Consider the following 24,297-nt stretch of genomic DNA (forward strand, 5'->3'; position numbering starts at 1 on the left):
AAGCGGTAAAAACATTTTTTTCCTCTCAAATATATTTATTGAAATAAAATTTCATCATTTACTGAAAATCATTTCTTTTATAGGAATAAGGAAACTCTTACAATTTAGCACTTCCAGTCGTAGTAACCAATTGCTACAGCAGTTCATCGTCAGTCAATGATTTCACTTGATGGCATTACAAAAGCATCAGTTACGCTTAGAGTTGCTTAATTCTTAGCCAATGTTGTCTTCCACAAGATTCGTGCTACCAATGAACAAAAAGCAGTATATGCGTGCCACAATAAAAAAAAAGTTACAGGTCGGCTGAAACAAAATGTTTCTGATTGGAATTTTTTAGTAAGCATCAGGGTTGTGGTTGGAAAGATTTGACCCAACTGGTTTCGGTCCTCAGAAAAATCTGGAGTTATATGTATTTTTTATTTGATGCCACAGCCCTGGTGAATACCACAAGAGTTATAAACTGTCTGTGGAGGGAAAAGACTAAATTTTACTTTAGACTGAAAGTTACGTTGCCTGGTTTACAAAGCCAAATAGATTTACTTACATATTGGAACATGTCAAACCATGGGTCTAAAAAAACTATTTTAGAAGTTTCGAACTCACACTCTTCTGATCTTAAGATTAAAACAGAGTTTTGACGTCATGCGACAAGGTGCGTTACAGGTGGGTCTAACTCGTTTGCAACTACTCAAAAGAAAGTGATAACGATTTGCAATGAAGTTCTTAGTGCAGTGACGATTCAGTTATTAGCATTCTCTACAAAAATCCCTAGTTAGTAGTTATATGAATTAGGGGTACTGTGTCTAACTTGCTCGAGAAAGATTAAGATATAAAAGAAATAAAGCGACAAATATAAAAACGTGAATGATTGAGTAAGTAAAAAGGTAAGGCCTATGCTGAAGCTTTGAACCAGATACAAGAACAGAATAGTTTGCATCTAAACCAAAATTCGTTGCTGTAAGTGAACTGATTTACCACAGCGAGTTTGTACTTATGAGCTCACACAATGCAACGCATTTTTATCAATTGCGAAAAGACGTTTGCAACATTTTATCAAAAACTGCACATACAAAGTGACACAAGCCCGCAACCAGGGGGGGGCATTGGGGGCATTTGCCCCCCCCGAAATTTTTTGAAAATTTTTTAAGAGTTTTATGCAGTATGAAATGTAGGCCCTACTATACGTCGTACACGTCGTACAGCCATACTGTAGGGTACCCGGACATTTTGTCGAAAGGACATTTTGCCGAAAGGACATTTTGCCGAAAGGCATTTTGCCGAATAGACATTTTTTCGAAACTCATTTTGCCGAAAGACTAATTGCCGAAAGGACTAAATGCCGATTAGACAAATTGGCGAAATTATAGAATTCGGTAATTAGTCCTGTCGGCAAAATGAGTTTCAGCAAAATGTCCTTTCGGCAAAATGTCTTTCGGCAAAATGTCCGTGCACGTACTGTAGAGTGTAGACTATCGAAACCGAAAGTAGGCTACGCTGGTTGGAAGCTATGCTAACAATTTTGTTCGATAAATTAGGCTGGCATCCTCATTATCTGTTTCGTTAGCGTAGGCTATACATAATGTCAGCATCCATCATCACCATAAAAAGCGTTTAAAAACAACTAAATAATTCGAGATCAAAAGCAGCTGCGATAGCGTGGTGAATAAGCTACTCAGTTGGGCTTAGGCATTTGTAAATCTGATTTTAAATGAATTCTTGAAAGTGAAAGGCCAGCAAGTGCGATTGATGCGGTGTCAGCAATAGAATCCCAAAAAGAGTTTTATCCAAACATTTACAAACTCTTGATAATTTTGACTACACTTCCAGTCACAATTACTTCTGCAGAAAGAACAGTTAGCTGTCTACGACGCTTGAAAAGTTACCTTAGAAGCACTATGGGACAGGACAGGCTTTCTGGACTAGCTCTTATGCAAATCCATCGTACTCATAGCGCGGAATTGGTGTTAAACGAACTTGCCAAATCAAGTAGAAAGTTAGACATTATGCTCTAAATCGCGCAAGCTCTAAATATGCTAAAATACGCTCTAAATATGCTCTAAAACTCCAAGCGCGGAATTGGTGTTAAACGAACTTGCCAAATCAAGTAGAAAGTTAGACATTATGCTCTAAATTAAAATGTCATTTTGCATTTGCAAAGTCAACTTCTTTGGGCCTACAAACATAAAAACTTGCTGAGCCAACAAAATGTTTCAGGATTGTAATTTATAATTACCGTGTTGAGTTTATTCATATGTAGGCTATCTGTTTGTTTATGTTGATGTAAATATATGTTATTGATTAATTTATGACTCCAGTCGTGCCAATGCAGTTCGTAGCCTACAGATGTTGTATTTTATTTGCAACCGACTGAACACATTACTGTGATATTGTAATTTTCTTCCTTGGGTAGTCATAGCTAAATGAGAAAAGGTTACAAAGGCTAGTTTCCTTTAATGCTGTAGGCTACTAAACAAAAACGTGATTGACATAAGTTATGACCACTGAACCGTAGCATGGTAGTGCCACACAGTCTATCAATGGGCGTGGACATTAACATAAAAATGTCACAATGCATCATTTTAATGTTTGTTCTTTGATAAAAATTAAATGCCCCCCCCGAAAATATTTGCTGGTTGCGGGCCTGAAGTGACATATAACTGCGTTTTCTCTGGTAAAAAACGTGTAATCAGCAAAGAAATACCATTTTCATGAAGAACGATTGAGAAGTTGCAGAAAGGTAATGTGATGTATGAAACTGGTAAACTGCCTGTTGTGAGAAAATCTAAGGGGAGACTAAATGCAAGAAAGGTGAACTGAAAAGAATGAGATCATCAAGCTTCTAAACACAAAACCAATGGAAAAAATCAACGTCACACTTCGGTGCTTCTTCACACTCAATGAATTTATTTTTGCCATTGTAGCATTAAGGTCCGTTACGCTGACATCACAACAAAGTGAAACGATCATGCTCATTTGGTGTTCACTATGGTTTTGCAATCCCAGTAAGAAGAAGCAGTTGTTGCTGTGTTGATTCAACGTATGCAAACGTAGCATCAAAGTAGAAACAAAAAAGATTTTGTTGGATGAGACAGCTGATGCGTATGCAGAGGCTAATTGCCTTCAGCAACAGTTTCATTGAGAAAAACATAACAGTAGAAAAATTATCAGGTCCGCGTCATCAGTAGTGCATTGATAAAATTAAAACAGGGTAGATAAAGTATTGTCAATTGGTAGAAAACCTATAGCTGGAAGAGAAAATGGCGGCCAATCATGTTTTTAAAAAATAGGAGTCAGCCAATTAAAAATAGAAAACAACTGATTAAAATTTTACACATACCCCGAAAAAATATACATTCTACATTAACTGAGATGATTAAGAAGTTTAATGACCAATATAGATTTGAAGACAACAATTATTCTGTGATGTGTTTATCATAGACGGTTGACAAAGCATCTGAGTGATCATATTATATGAAACAAAACTCTTCACTCACATTGCTTTAACGTTGTGTAACACTTAATATGGTTTTCTAACAGACTGAACTCTAAAACAAAAATTTCATGATGATGAAAATCACTTTGCAGAGACGATGGTCGTCAAATCAATTGGTCGTCAACAGACATCATATCGGCGTAAAAGAATGCAAATCAGAATGCGGAAAGCAGCTGTTTAGGCGTTTTCGTCGTCAAAACAGCGTTGTACTGTCTCAAAAAAAAACATCAGGCATTACCTATACAATCTCAGTTTCAGTGTGACAGCGGCTACTTCACGACATGCTGGAGCATGGAATGGGCGGGGCGCCCATCTGTTGCAGCACCTTATCAAGCCACTGCAAAGGTCCGTTCAGGTGCATTTCGATCCAGCAAGGGGTGGAGGTGACATGCCGTCGACGGTACTCAGCCCCCCAGCCTTTGACAAAGCTCATGCGGATAGTGCACATTCGTGTTAACTGGTAAACGGCTTCGAATCCTTGATTGACCGATTGCGAAAGCAAGGCGGCGAATTCCTGTAAACGTTTTTCCGTACATTAGAGAGATAAATTGCTGGCTAAAAGTAAACGTGAAATAAAACTATGATACTTGTAACTTATTATCAGCAACAACCATTTCAGATTTCAATTTTGTTCAATCAAAATACTATTTCAACCAAGTTTTCACGCAGCAAAAACTGCAATGTTTTAACAAACTCTGCACTCAAACCAACCCGGCTCATCTGCATATGTTGAATCAATGCAAAAATGACGGATGTTGCTGTCTGGGGTAGTACAATACGTCATAAACAAAACAGAATCTAACAAAAGTTACAGTCGTTGAACTTTTCGTTACAAAACAAACTCACAAACAGGTTTTTAGCCCCGCCCTCTCTGAGAAACTGAACCGCGTCTTGTGCTGATTCTACGTTGCTTGACATTAGATTTTTCATTGAAAGTTGTTATTATTGAATGAGATTGTTTGTCTGATGTGAAGAGACTTCTCATACGCCAAGAGAAAACAACGAAGTAAAATTCGATCTTTCCAAACAAGCAACGCCCGCTCAAAAATAGCTCTGTCGGTCCACAATTGATTCAAACAAAGGCGTTGGTTAGTGTTGGGATTTCATCTAAAAAAACACTGATGATGTGCCGGAACGTCTTTTGACAACCTTCACGTGTTTGATGATGACATCTCTTTTCCTGCAAAATTGTTTTCCGTTTGCGACAAACCGAGTATCATTTCAAACGTTTTGTTTGTTTGATGAGTGACCAAGAGCAGTGAAGAATCAGTGGCACGCTGTAGCCGAAACGTGATTCATAAGTGACTTAGTCACATTTGAAGGCACCAACAGAAAAGGCCATGACTTTTAAGTTAAATGCGGTTTAAACTTTGTTAGAAACGCCTCGCCGCCAGTATTTATGTAATGCCGAAACTGAAGAAGCAATTTCGCTCAGTAGCCTACTACTTTAGAGTTCATAAAAACAGCGGTCGAAAACTCTGTGGCATGAATTTGTGGTGCGATACTGATGAGCCCAACCTCATGGATAAAACACGTGGGCTATTGCTGTCAATTCTTGCTACACTCGACTGCCAAGAAACATATGTTTTTGTAATAGTCTTGATGGCTAGCGTGGAGGCTACAGTGGTATGATTAGCAAAACGCAATGCTCGCCGTTCTATATTATACCGTAGGAGTATAGCCAACAGTGGCGTAGCTAGGGAATGTGCAGCCCGGGGCGGATTCAGATTTTGCCGCCCCTTTAAGAAAAAGCATGTGAAAATGAAATTTTTTTAATTGACTTAAAGTGGAATTATTGTATGTTTTGAACCAGTAACGTAGCCAGTAATTTTGAAAGGGGGTGTTTTAAGGGCGGGCGGGCGAAGCCCGACGGCGTCCTCTCCAAAGACAACACCCAGCGGCGGGGGGTCTGGGGGGCCTCCCCCAGAAAATTTTGAAAAATTATTTTGGATTTGGTGCATTCTGAGAGCATTTTCAACAAAAATGTGGGTATAAATCCCCTGGTATAAATATCCCTGTAAAATGGTGCTGTCCGGTGGCATAGCAAAAGGATAAGATCATGTTTTCTTGGGAATGTTTCGGTAACTTAATAAAGCTAAGTCTCTATGTTTTCTTGTTGCTAATTCTTGGCTGAGATATTTGAATGTTTGGTATTGGCAAAACTCGCTCTTTTAATGGAGTTTCGTTTAAAATTAGGCAAACTTTGTTTTAGAGACATAGAGACTGAAAGCATCATTCTCAATATCGTGACGTCACACGCGTGCCAAAGGAGGAGTTGTAACCCCCAAACCCCTCCTCCCCCTTGGCTACGCCACTGTTTTGAACGTTGCCATTCTGTTTGCTTTTATTTTCCGTGTACTTTTGCATTATCAACAAAAAAAAACAAAACGTCCTGTCTGAAAGTGCCGCCCGGGGCGGTCCGCCCCCCCCCCCCCCTAGCTACGCCACTGATAGCCAATAGTCATCCTTGTTTTGACGCCAAGATCGCTCCTTTTAAACAACAAGATATAGTTAGTTGGTAAAAAATACATGGCGTTGCAGTTCTACTCTAACACTACATCTACACCAGAGGTCACCAAACTACGGCCCGCGAACTGATTTCATCCGGCCCGCCACGTGCTGCGAAAATAACAGCTGCACTACAACTGTTAAGGAAAATAGTCACCAAATTTGTTCGTTTACATGACTGTGTGCTTCTCTTCTCTCTGTTTTTGTTTTATTTTTTGCTGTTTGTTTTTTGGGTTTTGTGGCCGTGCTAACTACTGATATATAGCCTATACTAATTTTTTATTCAGGCACGTTTTAAACCTTTCAAGGTTTTGCCACCTTTTCCCGTTCGTTAACGTGCTGGTAGGTGTATATCGATTTTTGTAGTTAGTATCTTCTTCGTCCCGGACGCGTTAATGACGAAAAATAAAATGATTGCTTGATTGACTGTTGTAGGCTATGTTGAATTTGTACATTTTTCCACCAGGCAGCCAACAGGTTGGTGTTCTGTTTTTATCATTAGGCCACCACAAATGAATACAGCCTAGGCCAAATTTGGAAAGATGTAATGTTTTTTCAAGAGCACGATGGCCTGTAGTGTATCATAGCAGGGGATTACTTTTCCCGCAACCTTTCGATTTTCATCACAACTTTCTATTCCACCGCTGACTTTGTTATTTATTGTGCTCAATTCAAGTCAATGGAGATTCCAAATAGTTGTATATCTTTTCGCAATTTGCATCCGGCCCGCAGCTGTTAATCTCGCAGCAATCCGGCCCTCAGAGAAAAAAGTTTGGTGACCCCTGTTCTACACTAAAAAAACGGCATGTTTCAAAGTTTTGGCGGGTTTTATGTTAATGTCGCCCATTGCAAATTCAGCAAAATATATATATTTTTGTTAAGCACACCTCAAAGACAAAAAGCAAAGTTAAATTTTGTCAACAAGCTTGTTGAATCAAGAAAGTTGCATTATTTAACACCGGTTTAATGCAATGCAATAACTTAAACGAGTCATCGCAAAACTTCAGCAGAACAATGGAAATGTGAAGCGAAGGAATTGACTGGTTTCCGAGTGGGTGTTGGAAACCACCGGATCAATAGATGGCATGAAAAGACAGCATCCGAACCAACAAATTAGTCCTTTTTTTGCATTGACTCAACATCTGTAGACGTTAAATCTATGTAAAAAAGAACTGATTTGCTGGCTGGGATCATGTCATAGCAAAGTCCTCGCTTCTACAACGACAATGTTTAAATTCGGTTTCAAAACCAACCTTCAACGCCTGTGTACGTTTGAGTACCCGCGTATATACGAATAAGAGCAATTTTCCTAACTGGGAAACGCGAAACAATCAGTTGAGATTAGGTCGTTCACAGGTCGAAAGCTGTCACAGTAGCTGTCTATCGCTTTTTTAGGTGGTACGCAGAAAAAGTTGATACAGATTTCAATGCAAAAGTTATGGAAGCTTGTTCACAAAGGTGATAAATGTTTAGAAAAAGATATAGAATTCAAACAAAGGCAATGCGAGTGCGTGTAATTCAACAACAATCCACTTCCCACAGGCGCTATTGTGTGGTGTCAGACCGAGTCGTGAGGCCATAATTGCATAACTTCTTTTTACAATAAAATGTGAGCGCCAGGAAACTGCCAATTCAATTTCACAAGTTTTAAATTGAATCCGTACATTCAAATTTCAATTCATAACGAGCCTAGCAAAGCAGCAATAAAAATTGCACCATTGGCTGCTGCTTTTCAGTAAAAAGTTGATGAAATAATGATGAAAATATTTATTTATGGAAATTTCAAGCTACGTCACTTTGCATTGTCTAATCATGCTTCTTGCCAGTCTTTGCTTTAAATTTTTGAAAAATCGATTTTTGAGCATAAAACGCAATTGCGACGTAATGAAACTTTTCCAAACACTGGTTAAAACCTCAACGACGACTTGTCAGTTCTAACGTCTGGAGACGAGTAATCGACAAAAAAGGGGCTGATGAGATGGCTGGGGATGTATTACACACACACACACCATTGACACACTAATTTTTATCACTGAAATGCATCGGCGACCGGTTTGGGATTACAGTGTAGTGCAGAAAGTTGAAAACGTCGCTGTGGAATAAAGAACCTCACCTGATTGTTGAAGATCTTTAAATGGCACCCGGGTGGTATCTTGACCACGGTGGCAGGATGCCAACCGTATCTTCTGTTGCAATTTGAGCTTTGAACAAATATGGCGCTATCGCTCAGGCATTCAGCGAACACCTCACCGGCAATGTAGTACAAGCGCACCCCTGTCAGCAAAAGAAAAAAATCGTGATTAAGCAAGAAAATATTTTCTATTTTTAAATGGGGAAGCATTGTCGCCGACTACGTGATCTCGAGTTTTCTTCATTAGTTAGTTTGTTAAAACTAACGGACACAAGCGGTTTCAATCACGTCTTTTTGATGAAATAAAAACGGATTTTGTGCAGCAAGAACCCATATATGGTTGAGGTATGATTTACTAAACAGTTAAAAACATTGTATAGAATTTGAAAAACTGCATTGTCACAGCACACAGGAAATCAATATGACTCAGCGATTAAAACGTGACTCGGACTCAGTTTTATGTAAACACATTAGCCTTTGAAAGTAGAGCAATATGAGACGATTTTACATTAAAATAAAAACTGAATTTCGCACGTGAAATATTAAGAACACTCGTATGTTATGCATCAATGTACAGCCGCAAAATATGCGCCTGGGCAAACAAGTGAGCTACCAGTACGATGATCTTGAAGCAATCAGTTTGATATTGATAAAATAGAAATTGTCAGTATATAAGGTCATCCAACAAAGTTTCTCCGTGATATAACTTGTGTTTTACATTTCAGTTGTAGCGCCAACTTTGTACATCATAAGAACGTAGAAATGTTGATCATAAAACGCGTAGTAATCGTAATCAAATCGTATATTATATCAGCAGACAGCATGGAATGGTAAATGCACCAAAAATGAACGCTTGGAAAGATATTGTCATTTTCATCGCCAAAAGTTCAACAAACCTTTTCCGACATGGCGTCTGGTGATCTCCACGATTTGTGTACGGTTGATATTTGACAACAAGCCGAGGCAGAAGCGCTCGGAGTTTGAAGGATCAGTGAAGCCATCCACTGTCAGAGAGGACTGCGTCGCGTGATACGGTTCTCCTAAAGAGCAGATACAATCGTGTTTATTTTTTGTCGGCTACATGGCTCAGTGATGAAAGCGCTAGTTCGACGTTTGTAAGGGCGCTGGTTCGAAACCGCTGAAGAGCACGCGGCTGTGTCATTGGCAAGACACTTAAAAGCATGCCTGAAGGTAGACACAAAGATTAGCTTCCTTTCCTTCCCGTCCACTTAATCTAAATCTTCAACTATATGGCGTAAGTCTGGCTACGACAAAAAAAGTTTTATTGCCACCAACCCTTCGAACACCATGGCACAAATAGAAAAAACTGACCATCAGAAATGTCCACAGAAATGTCAGAAATAAGTGAAAATCTTCAACACGTTTTTACGTTGTAAAACTTATATACAGTAGACGTTGGTTTCAGTTGTCCAAAAGTCTTTCCAACATATTTCATGGTCAAATTATAGTCGGTTGTAAAATTTTGTCTTATAAAAGGAACTAATTTCTTGTTTATTTAAGTTACGTTTCGTTGAGAAAGTATAAATATCGTGAAAGTTCTGTTGTACAGTAGGCCTATACGGATTCTTAAAAAGTTTTTTCAATTCAAAATTGTGTATACGCAATACGTTATACATATTTATAAACGAGCAAAAATATCGTGAGTCAACTGGAAATACGTCACTTGTGGCGTGTTTACTACAAGAGTAGCTTCAAAGTCTTCTGTGATGGTAAGAAATATATCATTGATTTGTAACACATACAAATTGATTTTTTTTATCAAATTGCTGACGGAACATATGAATTTTTTTTTTAAATTTTGTAACATACCTTTTATACAACAATAAGACTGAAACGCGTGCATTGAAACTTAGATAATAAAGACAATGGTAAGGTGAAAATAAACTTTAAAAAAAATCAAGATTACAACGGTTCTGATGATCAGGCTTGCCGTTTCTGGTGAGCAGCCATTTTTGAATTTCGGCTTATACTAACGCTAGAATATTACAGAAAGTTAATTCTATACCCGATTAGGATAACGAGACACGCAAAAGACAACTTTTTGTGACACTTTTCCTTAGCCTACTTTTCCCTTACCTTACTTGACACTTTTCCTTAACATTGATTCATCGTCTGCAGACGTTGAATCAAAGCAAAAAAAGGACTGATTGCTGCCTGATTTATCATTTATTGAAATCAAAACATTCAAACCAGCGAGAAAAATTGCCCGTTTTCTCTTTTTTTAATCAATAAGAAATCTACAAAACTTGTTGAAAGACTTGACTACCCACCAGTTATCTGGTTTAGTTCATAATAAGAAATAGAGCACCAAAATGGAGGTTCGTGGTATGCCACGGACTGCACGTCGTCCGATCCCGATTGTATGGAAGCCGCGTCTGCAGAGTTTTCGGTAAAGTAACGTTAATTTGCAACTTGTAACAGTGATTTTTAATGAGTTCCCAGACAGCAAATCTACCGTTTTTTTTACATTGTATTACAACGTCTACAGACGATAAATCAATGTAAAAAACGATTGACTTGCTGTCTGGGAAACGTAACCCGACTTACAAAAACATAAAAATGGCTAGTTCTCCACTCGCAGCAATGAGATAAAAAAAACACGTAAACTTTTTTGTTGTATTTCAGCTATACGTGGTTGAAGATTGGAATATAACGAAAATCTAGTCCTTGTTCAATGTTCACTTTCAATCATGTCCATTGGTGCTAAGACAAGGACGCGCATTCAGCAGACATCGAGCCTGCAACTTTTACATGTAAAATATTTAGGATATTTTACACTTTAATTTTTTTTTTATCTGAGCAAGTAGACTAAGTAGTTACTTGGTTGATATGTTGCATTTTCAGGTACAATTGACCAGTCATCCAACGGAGGAAACTCAGCAGGAAGCGGGTCGGTCTGGCGAGGGACGAGAATGGGGGGCAGTGCTGGTGTTTCCACTCTTGTGTAGTGATACGGATTGACGCACACCTGGAAGATACAAGAAAATAAGTAATTCGTTGTTTATAGAATTTATTTACGCTTACTATAGAAATTTTATTCTATTTCGTTTTTTTTTGACTGCAGTGTTTTATCGTGGAGTCCGTTGCGATCAAACACACAGCTATGGTGAATCGAAGTTATCTGGGCTCTTGAGTGGTGTTGAAGTAATTTCAGTTTCAAACGTTAATAGATAACCAGTGAAAGAAAGATTTATGACAGTGTAGTCAGTAGTGAGGAGACACCTATAAAAATTGTTATATATACAGTATGTACGCCAATAAAGTATGAACAGTGCCATTTTTGTTTTTGATTTACTTCGTTCTAACCAGCGGGTTAATAAACTACAAACAATCCTGGGAGACCAAAAAGTACTGCTAGTTTCTAGCAAAAAAACGTTATGGAACGCTATAGATGTTGCGGTTGTAACTTTTACGGGTTTGCGAGATTTGTGACGTCAGGAAGCATGACGTCATAATCCGATTAAAGTGTCAAAATGGAAGACGCATTCACGGCGACTCATGTTTATTCAACTAAGCATTAGCTTTTTGCAATGTTTGAACAAGTTTCAAAATTTTATAACTCCATTTCACTACAGCTATGGTGAGTGATTCTAGTCGAGCAAGCCTAATAATTCCGCTGAAAGCCCACTAAAGCAAACGTGCCATCTGAAATGCCACAAAACAAAAAGCGCGTTGTTAGTGAAAATTTCACTGACAGTTACACCACATTGAAAAAAGAGGACCAAAGAAAATGGAGACCTTGTGGTAGAGCAGAAGTGAAGAAACGATAGCAGCCTCAAGAATTACCGCATGATGGAAGATGTCATCTCTAAGGGCGAAATTCAGATTTGCGTCTCAAAATAAGTCAGTGTTATGCGTAAGTCAGACTTATATAGGCCAGGCTTATACGAGAAGCTTATTTGCGATGCAGAAACTCGACTTACGTGCGACTTATATAAGACCGTATTAAGCCTCTGTGCTTTCGCGCGAAAGAGAAATTGCTATAGCAACTCTTTGGTTGAGGTAATGAAGCGTGAAACTGAAGGCTGTAAAGCTGAGCTACATTCATGCTGAACTACCAAATAAGGCAATGTTGTGCTTTAAACTCACAACTAGGAAAAAGTACCTTTTTATGATGTTGAAATACGTTATAGTTGCATCAGTAAGTCGTTCGTTAACTAATGTAGATGCCAAGTAACCCATGACGCAACAGATGTAGCACAAAAAGTTCATTCCCAAGCAAGGAATACTCATTTAACAATGAAACAACGTTATGCCAATATGCACAATGCACATGGCTTTCCTTTACAATAATTCATAAATTTGAAAGAATCAGGTTACTCAAGTTATTTTTGATGCCCAAATAGGAAAGTTTTGACTTTACTTGCAGAACGAATAAAGAAATTACAATCTATTGAATTCACAGGCCTGGTTAAAGCGGGGCACTGAACGCTGTTCAGTATACCCAGGAACGAACAATTAATTGTTAGCACCGCATTACGTTTCATTTAAAACAAGGCACACTATAGCAGGGGTCAGTGGCCTAAACCGATCCTGTGTGATGCAATATCTTTCAAGTTTATTGTTGTATGTTCAGTTCTTGTTCTTTCACATATACTTCGTATTCCCGAATCTGAAGTTCGCGTTCTTTCAGCCGAAGTTCCCGCTCTTTCAATTGAAGCTTTTGTTCTCGGAGCGCGAGATCCTGCTCCATTAGCGATTGCCGCTTCTCAGCTTCTGTATCCACCCGCCGTTTTCTTGTCTTCGTAGTTTCTGTGGTAACGTAAAAAACGTTCAATTACAGAAATGAATCTCCGAGAAAAGTCCTTAACGATATAGCCTACACATCTTTTTCATGGTAGCATTGTTCTGTTACAACTAAACACGAATCAGGCAAAGGAAGGTTCCGGTGCTTACCGATATTTTGCTTTGCGAACGAAGTTCTTTGTGTGTTTGGATAGAGCGTCGTCATTTCTTCTTGACCAACAGCTTTAAAATAAAAGAAATTACCATTTGAGATTGTTACTTGGCGCTGATACACAACACGTTCTTTACAAGTAATAGAGCAAGTAGCGAGAAAGGCATACTGTTACCTAACTTACATTTTTCTGCACTTCCACTGGAAGAAAAATTGCTTTTTCCTGCACCGTGATCATTAACTTCAAATATTTCTGTTGATGATGCTGAAATAAACATATAAACAATTTAAAACGTGGTAGTTCCCGGCCCGTGCAGCAGCGATGGTAAGCACATATTAATAAAAATATTAGGATTAGTTTGTGTCATTGTTTATTTGATTATTGTTGACCAACAACCGATCGAGTTTGTTGAAAATATTTAGGTGTGCATATCACGTCCTCATTATCAGATGACAAGGACATACTGCGACAAGTTAAATCTCTTTATTGTAGTGTAAACAAATTAAAAAATAAATATAGCAAATGTTCACGAAGAGTCAAAAAATCTGCTGTTTCGCTCTCACTGCACATCTCTTTATGCTTGTCAACTTTGGCACAATTATCGCCGTTCTTCGATCAATCGTATTAGAATTGCCTATAATGACTCATTTCGAATTCTTCACAATATGCCTCGCTTTACTAGTGCACGTGAATGTCAAGTTAATGCAAATGTTACAACTTTTGATGCTCTATTGCGGAAAACAGTTTATGCCTTTGCAACGTTGTTACGATCTCTCAATTCTCTTATCATAAAGAATTTGAAATCTTGCACGCATGGCACCGTAAGCTAACATTCTTATTATGAAGCTCCAAGGTTTTACTGTCATGAGCTTTAGCGCCTATTTCATTGAAAGGTAAGTTAAAACTTACAGTTACTCCTTTCGCCAACATAAGCTGATGTATCGTCTGTAGTAAGTATCACCCCGTCTGTTGTAGAAGTTGAAGCTGAATTAAACAAGTCTTGATTATTGTCATGTGAAGCTTATGAAATTGCATATTTATAAAGTTCATTCATTAGAAATAGCTGCGTGGTCACACACGTACTAAACTGCTACCTGACATATCATTTGAAATGGCGTATTTTTATCAAGCCTCAATCATACTCTCACTTCATGTTAACCTATTCAATAATTGTGCTTTTTGAGAAGTGGGTAGATGGCCATAACAAAACGTTTTATTACTGTTGTGTGACACATAAATTACTGAAGGTTATTTTATTAACTGGGTGATGTGCACCAGACAGTTATTCAAGTAGACGGAACAGCTGTCTTAAGTGAAACTACATAGTCTACATTTAGCAACATCCAACTCAATGTTCAATAGGCATAATACTTACGGATGGCACTGGAGTCATCATCGAACTCATTTTCAAGGGATAATATTTGTGCTGGGACAATAGCTGCAATTATAGTAACCAATTATTTGCTGTTCATCTTGTTTGCAATACATGTTGTTATAAACTCGCTTCCAAAAAAAACATTTCAAAGTGCCTGTGATGAACGGAATACATTTACTTCATGCACTAAAGCATAGGTAATCTGTTTCTCCCAGGGGCATATGAACAGAAACTGTTGTACAACTTACCTTGCACCTGCTCACTGAACTGGCTCTCTTTAAACTCAATTGTTCCTCCACCTACGTCAACAGAAGCACTACATTTTAATGAATGTTGTGAAATCGTTAGAGTAAAATAGTGCTTTTTTGTTAGAGTCAAATAATGGTCAATCCCATTAAATATTTACTGCAAAGCGATTTAAGCTCGTTGTTTTTTAAACCAATCGACAATCAAAAACAGCCTAACAACATACATTAAAGAGTAGCTTAATTGGAACTCCTGGTGAACAGACAAACGTGCAAATAGTTTATCCATATTTTATCAGATAAGGCTAGGTACCTGTTTTTCTTTGTTCTCGCTTCAGCTGTGCACTGTCCTTTTTTGCAGCCTGCTTTAAGTTCTTCCAGAGCTTTTTCAGCTGATCTGTAGTCCTTTCAGTGGTACTGTTTGCGTTAAACAGTTTAGCTAAATCATTCCACGCTTGATTTTTTTTGGAAAGGGTACTTGCATCAGTTTTTTTATTTTCCACCAATGGAAAGTCTTTGATGAGGTCAATGAGCAGTTGGCGTTCGGAATCGTTGTAATTAAATCCTCTTGGCATTTTTATTGAAATAAGAGGTGATAATGCAATTTATTTCAAAGGATTACTGGAATTTGTATAAACTATGTTTATCTAAATACATGTAACACCGAATCAATATATCACTACAGCAGTAAACTCGGTAATCAAGTTGCTCACTGAATTTAAAGCAGTAGTTTATATCTTAACAATAGTTATACATGGCGTCTGAAATTACAGTACGATCAAAGTTCTTTTCAATAGCTCATTTAATAAGTAATTCTATGCATTAACGTGTAAAAGTGACGCAAAGAAATGTTTGCGTATAGCTGAGGTATAAACTCAAAAAAGTTACTTTAATTTTGCGAAAAAGTAACCAAAAAGTAAGTTTATTCAACGAAAACAAGAAAGCGAATGAAATGGCAGTAATTCAACATAAAAAAGCCCCTAAATTAGTTTCAATTTGTAGACTATTGCAATGTTTTACATTCTCTGATAGGAAGTTTATGTCAATCAAACACTTTAGCTGTTCAGTAGCAATGAAAGATAAGTAAGTTGGGGAATTAGGAAAAAAAGTATGCAAAAATAAAGTGACCAACAAATGAAATGCAACCTAAAAGCGCAAAAGGTGACTTTTGGTAACTTTATAGCTTCTTAAATATCGACCCGACAACCATGAAATTTTGGTTCTACATTTATTTTGTTAATTGGCGCAACTAAAAAAAAGTAACTTTAGTGACAAAAAATCGTGGTTTAGAGCAGTCATGAAAACTTCTCATTGATGATGCGTTGCCGTGCAGTTCGTCCGGCTACTGTTGCTGGTAGTGCGGTAGTGCCGTGGCCACCGAAAGTAGAGAAGGCCTGTTGCATCGCGGCGTTTTACTGCTGACGTCATCACGAGCAGTTACAACTAATTATATAGGCGCTGCGCTGCCAAATAAGCGCTTTCATCGAAGGCTTGTATTTTTGTCTCGCCTGATCTCTTTTTCAGCGCACTTTTAACTACAATGTAATGATATCGACGATTTTTCTTGGTCTCCACAAAATTCCTATCTTTTACATGCATTCTATTGCTACCAAATCCTGCTGTATTAGAAAGTCCATGTTTAATGTAGTAAAAAATGGTTTATTTTATGGGAAAGTACAAGGAGTGCTTTGTGCTTATATGTATACTACTTAAAGGTTAGAGCAGTGGTTCCCAACCTGGGGGTAAATTACCCCCTGGGGGTAATTTGCCTATTTTTGGGGGGTAACGACACCCGATTTGGAAATAGCGAAGCAACTAAAGGTTGTAAACTTTATAAAAGTGAATGAATTGAACAGCCGTCTTTTCAAGGAACTGTGCAAGGAGATGAGAGAAAGATACGAAGCATTACTGTACCACACAGTACGATGGCTGTCTGGTGGAAAAGTGATAATCCGTCTGGTCGAACTTCGTGAGGCTGTCCATGGTTTTCTGATAGAAAAGAAGTCGGACGTGGTTGAATACTCTCCAACCAACAGTGGATTAAGAAAGGCAATCTTTTAATTCAAGGCAAGAATGTAACTGTGATCGACACCAAAGTAGCCATAGCAGCATTTATCGCGAAGGTTAAATTGTAGAACAAGAGAGTTGGAAGAGGCACAGTGGCACTGTTTCAGACGCTTGGCATGTACCTCGAAGGCAATGGACTTGAGTTGACAGCAGCGTTGAAGGAGGACATAGCTGACCACTTAGGCCAGCTATCCAAGAAGATGGACAACTACTTTCCGAATTTGGACACTGTTAATCTCCAATGGTGCACTGAACCCTTCACATGTGATGACAGCCAGTTGGATGATGACGAATTTCCGGCCAAAGAAGAATTTATCACTCTCTGAATGAACGAAGCGTTGAAAATTGATCTCAAGGGGAAAAGCTTGGAACCTTTCGGGATTGGCAGACTCCAGGACGAACCAACATTAGCAACACAGGCATTAAATATCCTGACATCTTTTCAACAACGAAACGCTCTGAACAAAGGTTTTCAACTGTCGTGGGAATGAAGACAAAGAAGCGCAATCGCCTGGATGTCGAAAGCGACGTAAGAATCGCCTTCAGTACCACAAAGCCCAGGATAACAAAGCTGGCGGCTGAAGTCCAGGCTCAACCTTCACATTGAATGTTTACCACGCATTGTTATCTTGTATTCAGTATTGTATTGCATTTTGATTGTCATAGCTAGCCCTTTGTAATACATAGCAATAAACACCTTTGTTTTTGAAAATTGATTGTGGGGGTAATTGACTCACTTCAGGGTGGAGATTAGGGTAACAGCCAAAAAAAGGTTGGGAACCACTGGGTTAGAGTAATGCAGTGGACTGCAGCATATACAGTAAAGACAATAAAACAACAGAAGAAAAGCAAACCAAAAATCTCCAAGTTTGAAGTTTCGCTGTCATGATGTGTCAAAAAGTATTTTTTTCTAAACGAATAGTTTGGGCAATCATTCAAAGCTTTAAACGTAACTTGAAAACAAAATAAAATTACTAAAGTGCACATTACACAAAGTTATTGCCGCACAACAGTAAAACAATATAGAAATGACTGGCTGTCATCAAAATGCTGCAACCTTTCCTGTACATCTAGAAATGATCAAACGATTCCAAACAAGGGATGCTTACAAGGGTAGGTTTGACAAAAAAAATTGTAGCTATGCGACATCTACCAGCATTTATCAATCAACAAAGTGCTGTAATACCAATTACACTTCTATGTATATATCAGCTGATTGTAGGGTGACATTTTTTCCTCTCACCTTGCTTTGTGTCAGAGCGCTGCAACAGGTAAATTCTAATGCGTATGGCAACATAAACAAACATAAACTTTTCCATTATGTCATTTGTGGACTGGCATCTATCCTTTTGTTTCTGGTTTTGAAACTCTGCTCTGCTTCGTTGCAAAGCCGTAGCAAGATTGCTTTGTTCTTTCTTTTCCATCAGTTTATCTTTGCTTGGGCGTGGTGTCACAGAAGTTGATGATAAATACTTGGGACAATTCGGAAATACTGTTGGTATTGCTTCAGTTAATAGTTTTGGCACTTTTAAAGAATATGACAAAACTCTTCCCGTTTTTTCATCAAATGCAGATGATTCACGCAAAATTTCATGAGGCTGGAAAAGCACTTCACATACCTAAACAAACATGTACAAACAATTAAATAAAACATATTTGAAAACAGTGACTGAATAATTTACTCATTTAACTATTATACCCTTTACAGATTAGACTTTTGAGCATTTGTCAATAAGGTCCAAAGTTGCAGGCATGAAATTAGTGTTACATCACTTGTATATCAGGACCTCATGGGCAAAACAGTAAAACAAGTTTACGACAATACACACATTAGCGAGACACTGTGCATCTATAATTATCAAATGTAAAATTTATAAAAAGAAAGTTTCTTAGCTTAGATGACAACTAAGCACCGTAACTAGTGACCACTGTAATTACCATCAGTCATTATAGTAGGCTATAATTTGAAATCTGGAATATTTTTAAGTACCGGTAGGCCTACTGCTTTTTGTCAAAATAGTTTTCTCTAGGTCTTCAGAAACTTTTACAAAACATGATTAAATTGTATGACGAAAACTTTTGATTTTTAAGTTTTACAAGTTAAAGCTGGCAAAAAATCACTTAAAATTAAATGAGCTGGCACAAAATAATTTAACTGCAATCTGATTAGTTCAACACATTATGTTTGCAAAGTCTCATTCCTTAAAAATGTTTGGGCACAAGGTTTACAGAGAAATAAAAATGCCATTACCAGTATATACTAGCCTATAAAAAATACTTGAAGATTCCACAGTACATATTGTGTTTCAAATTTGTATTTAGGAAATGCTTACTCTGCTGGCTTGCAATGGAGTGAAATCTTTTCTTTTGATAGCATGTATCCACTTCTTTAAATTATCATCTTGGGGAAATTGGAAAACAGTTACTTTTGAACCATTTCTGTAATTTCCCTTGCAGTTGGGCACACAAACAACATTATGGAAAGCACTGTGCAAAGATTGAAAATTCACAGAAATATATGTATTTTTCGGACAATGGATTCAGAATGATGCTGTAATAGAGCATAGCTTGAATTACCATAACTGATTTTTTCTTAGAACAGTGGTCATAGTCTGAGCGTAAAATGCGAAAATATAGGGCCGCCTGGAATAAATTGCGACCTTAACAAATTTGGTATCGTTGGAAAGCTTAATTCCTCTAGTTTAAGATTATCACTCTCCTCCAACCAGGGACCCTTGGCAAAAAAAGTTGTGGTCGTTTTTTAAGCAACACCTTGCGCCGCTAGTGGCGCAGCTAATCTAGCTATGTTTTCAGCAGAAACAGCAAGCCGTGTAAAATTCTGGCAGTCGAAGTTGCTCCGGTGACCACTGACCAGCTTATTAGCCATGTAGTGGTATCCATCTTGAACTCTGAGCGTTGCGCAAAAAGAAAAAAAAATAGCCATGAGGTTTGTAAGTAACTAGGCAGTACTGAGTAGGTTTGGGACAGCAAAGATTCTTGATCTACCACTCTGCAGTACTAGCCTAAATATCACAGAACTGAGTAGTGAGTACCGTACCAGGCAAGCCTACCGTAGTTTAATTTGTTTTGGGAACTGTTTGCAAGAACATCATTATCGGTACCGTAAGTTATGTCAGGTTATTCATTTAATTTGGTTGGCAACAGAAGTCAAAACGTTAGATAGGGTACCGGGCAGCAGGCGATACACATTACACAGGTGCACTAGGCCTATAACAGTGTACAGTACGGTATGCTGGGCTATGATGAAAGGAAACAGGTCTAAATGTTTTTTACATGCAGCATGTCTTATCATCTCTAGCTTATGTTAAATTTTTGAATTTACTGTTGTTCTTTTAGTTGAGTTCTCTTTCATTTAACATCTTGGATTTTAAATGGCATTGCATGCAGGTGTGAAGTATTTGTACCAATGAATGCAGTATGGTAGTAGTAGTAGGCCACTGTTACCAGTGCACTGGTGCACAAACTGACAAAGGAAGGGTGTTTATTGAGACATGGTAGCTTCTAGTGATATCCATGCAACAATACGTTTTCTGGTAATTGCACACACTATCAGTTAAATAAGGAGGCCAGCCTACCAGTAGGAGCTATGGTTCTTGTTACTTCTGAGACCACCTGTAAAGGCTATAACATATTCAGATATAGATTAGGTTTGAAAGAGCAAATGTGGCCATTTTTTTCCTAGGTCTGATGTTAGTTTCTCTCTTTACAGCTTTAAAGATTTTTATGAAATACCGGTAATGATTTCTAAGTTGTATAGCTTAGTTTATTAAACAGTTAGAATTGATAGACTAGTTTTCAGATGTTATGGAGATAATTGAATAATGGAAAATCAGAATCAAGCTTTTTATAATGAAAGTTTATGCATCAAATGCCAATCTCATAATTTATCAAAGCTACAAGAAGTGAAACGAGGTGGACTGAAGACATTAATCAGCTATTCACAAAACATTGGTGACAGTCATCTTTATCAATATCTAAAAGAAAAAGAAGAGAGCGAAAGTAGTTGTAAGGTGCATGAGGTGTGTCAAAAATTACTTGCTGTTTGCTCATGCTTGGAGTGGATGTGATACAACTTCTGCCATATATCAACAAGGTACCAGTATAATTAATCAGCTTTGGTATTCAGTACATTTTAATCTTGCTTTCAGTGTTTTATCTATAGTGTTTGTTACAGTGTTTTATATATTTCTGAACTGCTTAAACCATGCTTGTCTGAAAGTACATTTTTACCATTTTCTGATCAGCTTTTAAAAGATATGCAAGAATTCAGATGGCAGTCATTACCAAATCCACTCAATATTATTCTAATATTGTAATAGCCTACTTTTATTTGGAATGCCAATGTATGGAGTGTATGCACATTGCACACATTATTTGGTGACAATGAGAATGATTAATTATGTCATCTGTCTTGTTGCTTAGGAAAGCTAAAGATGTTCAATTACCTGAAGAAGGAAGAATTTCAACAATCTGCTGATGTATTTGGGAGATTAGATTCTACACGTGAGCAAATAGCTGATGCTGGAAGAGATTTGTTATTGAAAAGGTTAGTTACTGGGACTGTATTGGTGAACAGTTAATTAAATAAGAAGAAAAGAAAATGTTGCTGAGTAGCCTACCAGTCTGAATGAGATTCACCGATAGTAATGCTATATTTTGTTGATCCATCAAGCTTTAGTGCAAAACCTGCCGATTCACTTGGCCAACTACGGTACGTCAAGTACATGCAGATGGTTGCAACAGCTTCCACTGTTCATCCTGAAAGATTGCCACCCACCGAAGCTGCAATTCGTTTTCATTCCTTCAGAGTACATTTGCAGGTGAAATTATAGTGCATAGCCTAATGGTATTGTAACACAATACCCGTAATCATTTAGTATAAAAGCGTCTTTGTTCTATAGATTATACCACTTGAAGATATTTTTCAAGAATTGTTTATTGTCGGTAACTTCAAAATATTACAGCAAATTGCGCTATTAAACTGCGGTAAGGAAAAGATGCAAGTTATAGCAAAACAAGTTGCGTTATAATATGACTAGCATAAACATGTGGTGTAGGCTACTACAAATCAAAAATTTTATGGCAGCAAGACTTGATTTATCTAAGTTGATATAAAACTGTTGCTTCAGGTATGTCAGTGGAAGCATCTTGACACTGAAATCTTGGATCTCGCACAATGGGGATGGAAAGCTGACGCAGCAGGTGCAGTTATGCCAATAAAGGCCAATTTAGATCCCGCACCAAAATGGCTATTGAACGTTGTACGATGCAAATGCAAAGAAGGAACAAAAAATCAATGTGGTACAATGTCTTGCAGCTGCAGAAAACATGACTTAAAGTGCGTACAGCATGTGGAGAGTGTCGTGGGGAAACTTGTTGCAATCTCAGTTGCGTACAAGAAGACTGCCCTGAGGATTGCGACGGTTTGATCATGTTTCAATAAATGATCTGTTCTACCAACAAATTAAAATCAAAATTTTACAAGTGCTCCAGTGATATTAAAAACGTTCTATTCCGTTCATATTGTACTCCAATGTATGCATGTCATCTGTGGGAAAATTATCATCAACGTAACATTAATCGCCTGCGTGTTGCCTTCAATAATGCATTTAGAATTATACACAATTTGCCTAAACATTATAGCGTACGTGAACATCAAGTCTTGTGCAACATTATAACATTTGATGCATTACTTCGGAAATATGTTTTTTCTTTTGTTGGAAGATGCGAAGTATCCGAGTGGTTAGCGCGTTGGGCTCGCATTCGAGAGCCTGCATGTTCGACTCCAGCCACCCGCACTTGCCATTGTTTCTCTGGGCAAGAAACTTTACGATCATTGCCTCTACCCGGTGATCGATTTCGAGTAATGGGTAGTACCAAATTTAAGTCATAAGTAGAGTAGACAACCGGAAACAAACATTGCCGTCGGCTGCAGCGTGGGTCAGGTGTATGTCGGAAGGCGTACACCGATGCATAGCGCTCAAGTCCGCTTTTCCGCAATGCAGGATAAAGATAAACAAACAAACTCTATTGTTGCCTCCCTGATGAGGTCCGATTGCCATCGTATATCAAATTATCGTCTTCATTATAATAATTCTATGTATGCTGATATCTAGTTTTGATGGCTGCCATGTCATCTGATTGTTTTTATCGTTCTGAATACTTTCAGTTCTTCTAACTTGCAACACTGCCGTACCATTGTCTGTAAACTTGTAACATTAGATAGCCTATTTAGTGAGATTTTGTGCATTTGCAGTTTGTGTATTATTTTGTTGTTGCTGTTCGTTATTTGTGCATTTGCAGTTTGTGTATTATTTCTTTGTTTTGTATATTGACAGCTTTGTCTGATGCAAATAAATGTTATTATTTGTGTAGCCTATTGCCCAAATTTGAGCTACCGGAAAGATTCCACTGGATAGTTGAGCTGTACTCCTCAGACATGGCATATCCACTAGCAGTGTGAGTCGAATTTTCACCGTCGACAAGAACAATAGTTACACGTCTTGGGCACTGGCAGCAGTGACCGAGTGGTTAGCGCGTTGGGCTCGCAGTCGAGAGCCTGCATGTTCGACTCCAGCCACCCGCACTTGCAGTCATAAGTAGAGTAGACAACCGGAAACAGACCTTGCAGTCGGCTGCAGCGTGGGTCAGGTGTACGTCGGAAGGCGTACACCTATGCATAGCGCTCAAGTCCGCTTTCCCGCAATGCAGGATAAAGATAATAAAACAAAAACACTCCACGGCATAATTATTGAAGTAAAGTTTTAAAAATTTTTGCATTTTTTGTATAATGCCCATAATATACTCTAGCCACTTGTAGCGTTTAGTTTCGTCATTAAACCGGACCTGGGGTCAAAAATGCCCCCTTGAATCATTATATGAAGCTCCGTTATGTCTAAAAACGATTTTTTAGAATAAATGTATTGGATCTGCAATTATCAATGGGCTGAGAGTAATAGGTAAGCAATTTTAATTTGATGATGTCAGAGTGACGTCATTTAAATATAAATAATATTTTATCAAATGTGAGTTGTCTCTTTCTTATACACATAGGGAAAAAAGTTAAAAATGAGCCTAAAAACTTGTGCAAAAGGAAAAATACAGTTTCGCCACTAGCGGCGCAAGGTGCTGCTTCAAAAACGGCCATAACTTTTTTTGCCAAGGGTCTCTGATTGGAGGAGAGTGAAAATCTTAATCTAGAGGAGTTAAGCTTTCCAACGATACCTAGTTTGTTAAGGTCGCAATTTATTCCAGGTCAATACGTTTTACGCTTAGACTATCAACCTTAGATCATGAATTTAGCTCACTGCAAAAGTTAAACTTGAATACTTTCTTGAACCTCGTTCCCTCACAACAGGAGCCCATGTCAAGTAATAAATTGTGAAAATAGTCAAAAGACAACATTTCATATCCTCATAGTCTGGAAGAACCTAGTTTTATCATCATATAAAATGAAACAGTTAAAATAGACTTTTTTTATACATAGCTTTTATTGTTTAGCTTTTATGGTACGGACACAGTTATCGCCACTGTATAAC

The 24,297-nt window shown here is 37.9% G+C and overlaps 2 protein-coding genes across 2 annotated transcripts; one reads left to right on the plus strand and one right to left on the minus strand.

The window, feature by feature from the left end:
- Positions 1-3,767: 3,767 nt before the first annotated feature.
- On the minus strand, positions 3,768-12,201 carry LOC145769073 (SMAD family member 3-like). Its single transcript, XM_082580670.1, has 6 exons — positions 12,196-12,201; positions 10,974-11,121; positions 10,424-10,546; positions 9,029-9,172; positions 8,115-8,275; positions 3,768-4,007 (listed from the first exon to the last, which is right to left on the minus strand). The coding sequence occupies exons 1-6, from the start codon at positions 12,199-12,201 to the stop codon at positions 3,768-3,770; spliced, it is 822 nt and encodes a 273-aa protein (XP_082436796.1).
- On the plus strand, positions 11,078-22,946 carry LOC145768403 (uncharacterized). Its single transcript, XM_082579885.1, has 4 exons — positions 11,078-11,142; positions 21,182-21,305; positions 21,432-21,579; positions 21,889-22,946. The coding sequence occupies exons 2-4, from the start codon at positions 21,193-21,195 to the stop codon at positions 22,186-22,188; spliced, it is 561 nt and encodes a 186-aa protein (XP_082436011.1). The 5' UTR covers positions 11,078-11,142; positions 21,182-21,192; the 3' UTR covers positions 22,189-22,946.
- The last annotated feature ends 1,351 nt before the right edge of the window (positions 22,947-24,297 follow it).

Source organism: Aplidium turbinatum, chromosome 4 (assembly GCF_918807975.1).
Source record: "Aplidium turbinatum chromosome 4, kaAplTurb1.1, whole genome shotgun sequence".
Taxonomy (NCBI): domain Eukaryota; kingdom Metazoa; phylum Chordata; class Ascidiacea; order Aplousobranchia; family Polyclinidae; genus Aplidium; species Aplidium turbinatum.

Coding starts and splice junctions, on each gene's coding strand:
- LOC145769073 (XM_082580670.1), bottom strand. Junction 8,276..9,028: donor CAGACGCCATGTCGGAAAAG/GTTTGTTGAACT, acceptor TTTTGCTGACAG/GGGTGCGCTTGTACTACATT. Junction 4,008..8,114: donor TAAAGATCTTCAACAATCAG/GTGAGGTTCTTT, acceptor AAACGTTTACAG/GAATTCGCCGCCTTGCTTTC.
- LOC145768403 (XM_082579885.1), top strand. CDS start 21,193: ATGTTCAATTACCTGAAGAAGGAAGAATTTCAACAATCTGCTGATGTA. Junction 21,306..21,431: donor AGAGATTTGTTATTGAAAAG/GTTAGTTACTGG, acceptor TGATCCATCAAG/CTTTAGTGCAAAACCTGCCG. Junction 21,580..21,888: donor CCTTCAGAGTACATTTGCAG/GTGAAATTATAG, acceptor CTGTTGCTTCAG/GTATGTCAGTGGAAGCATCT.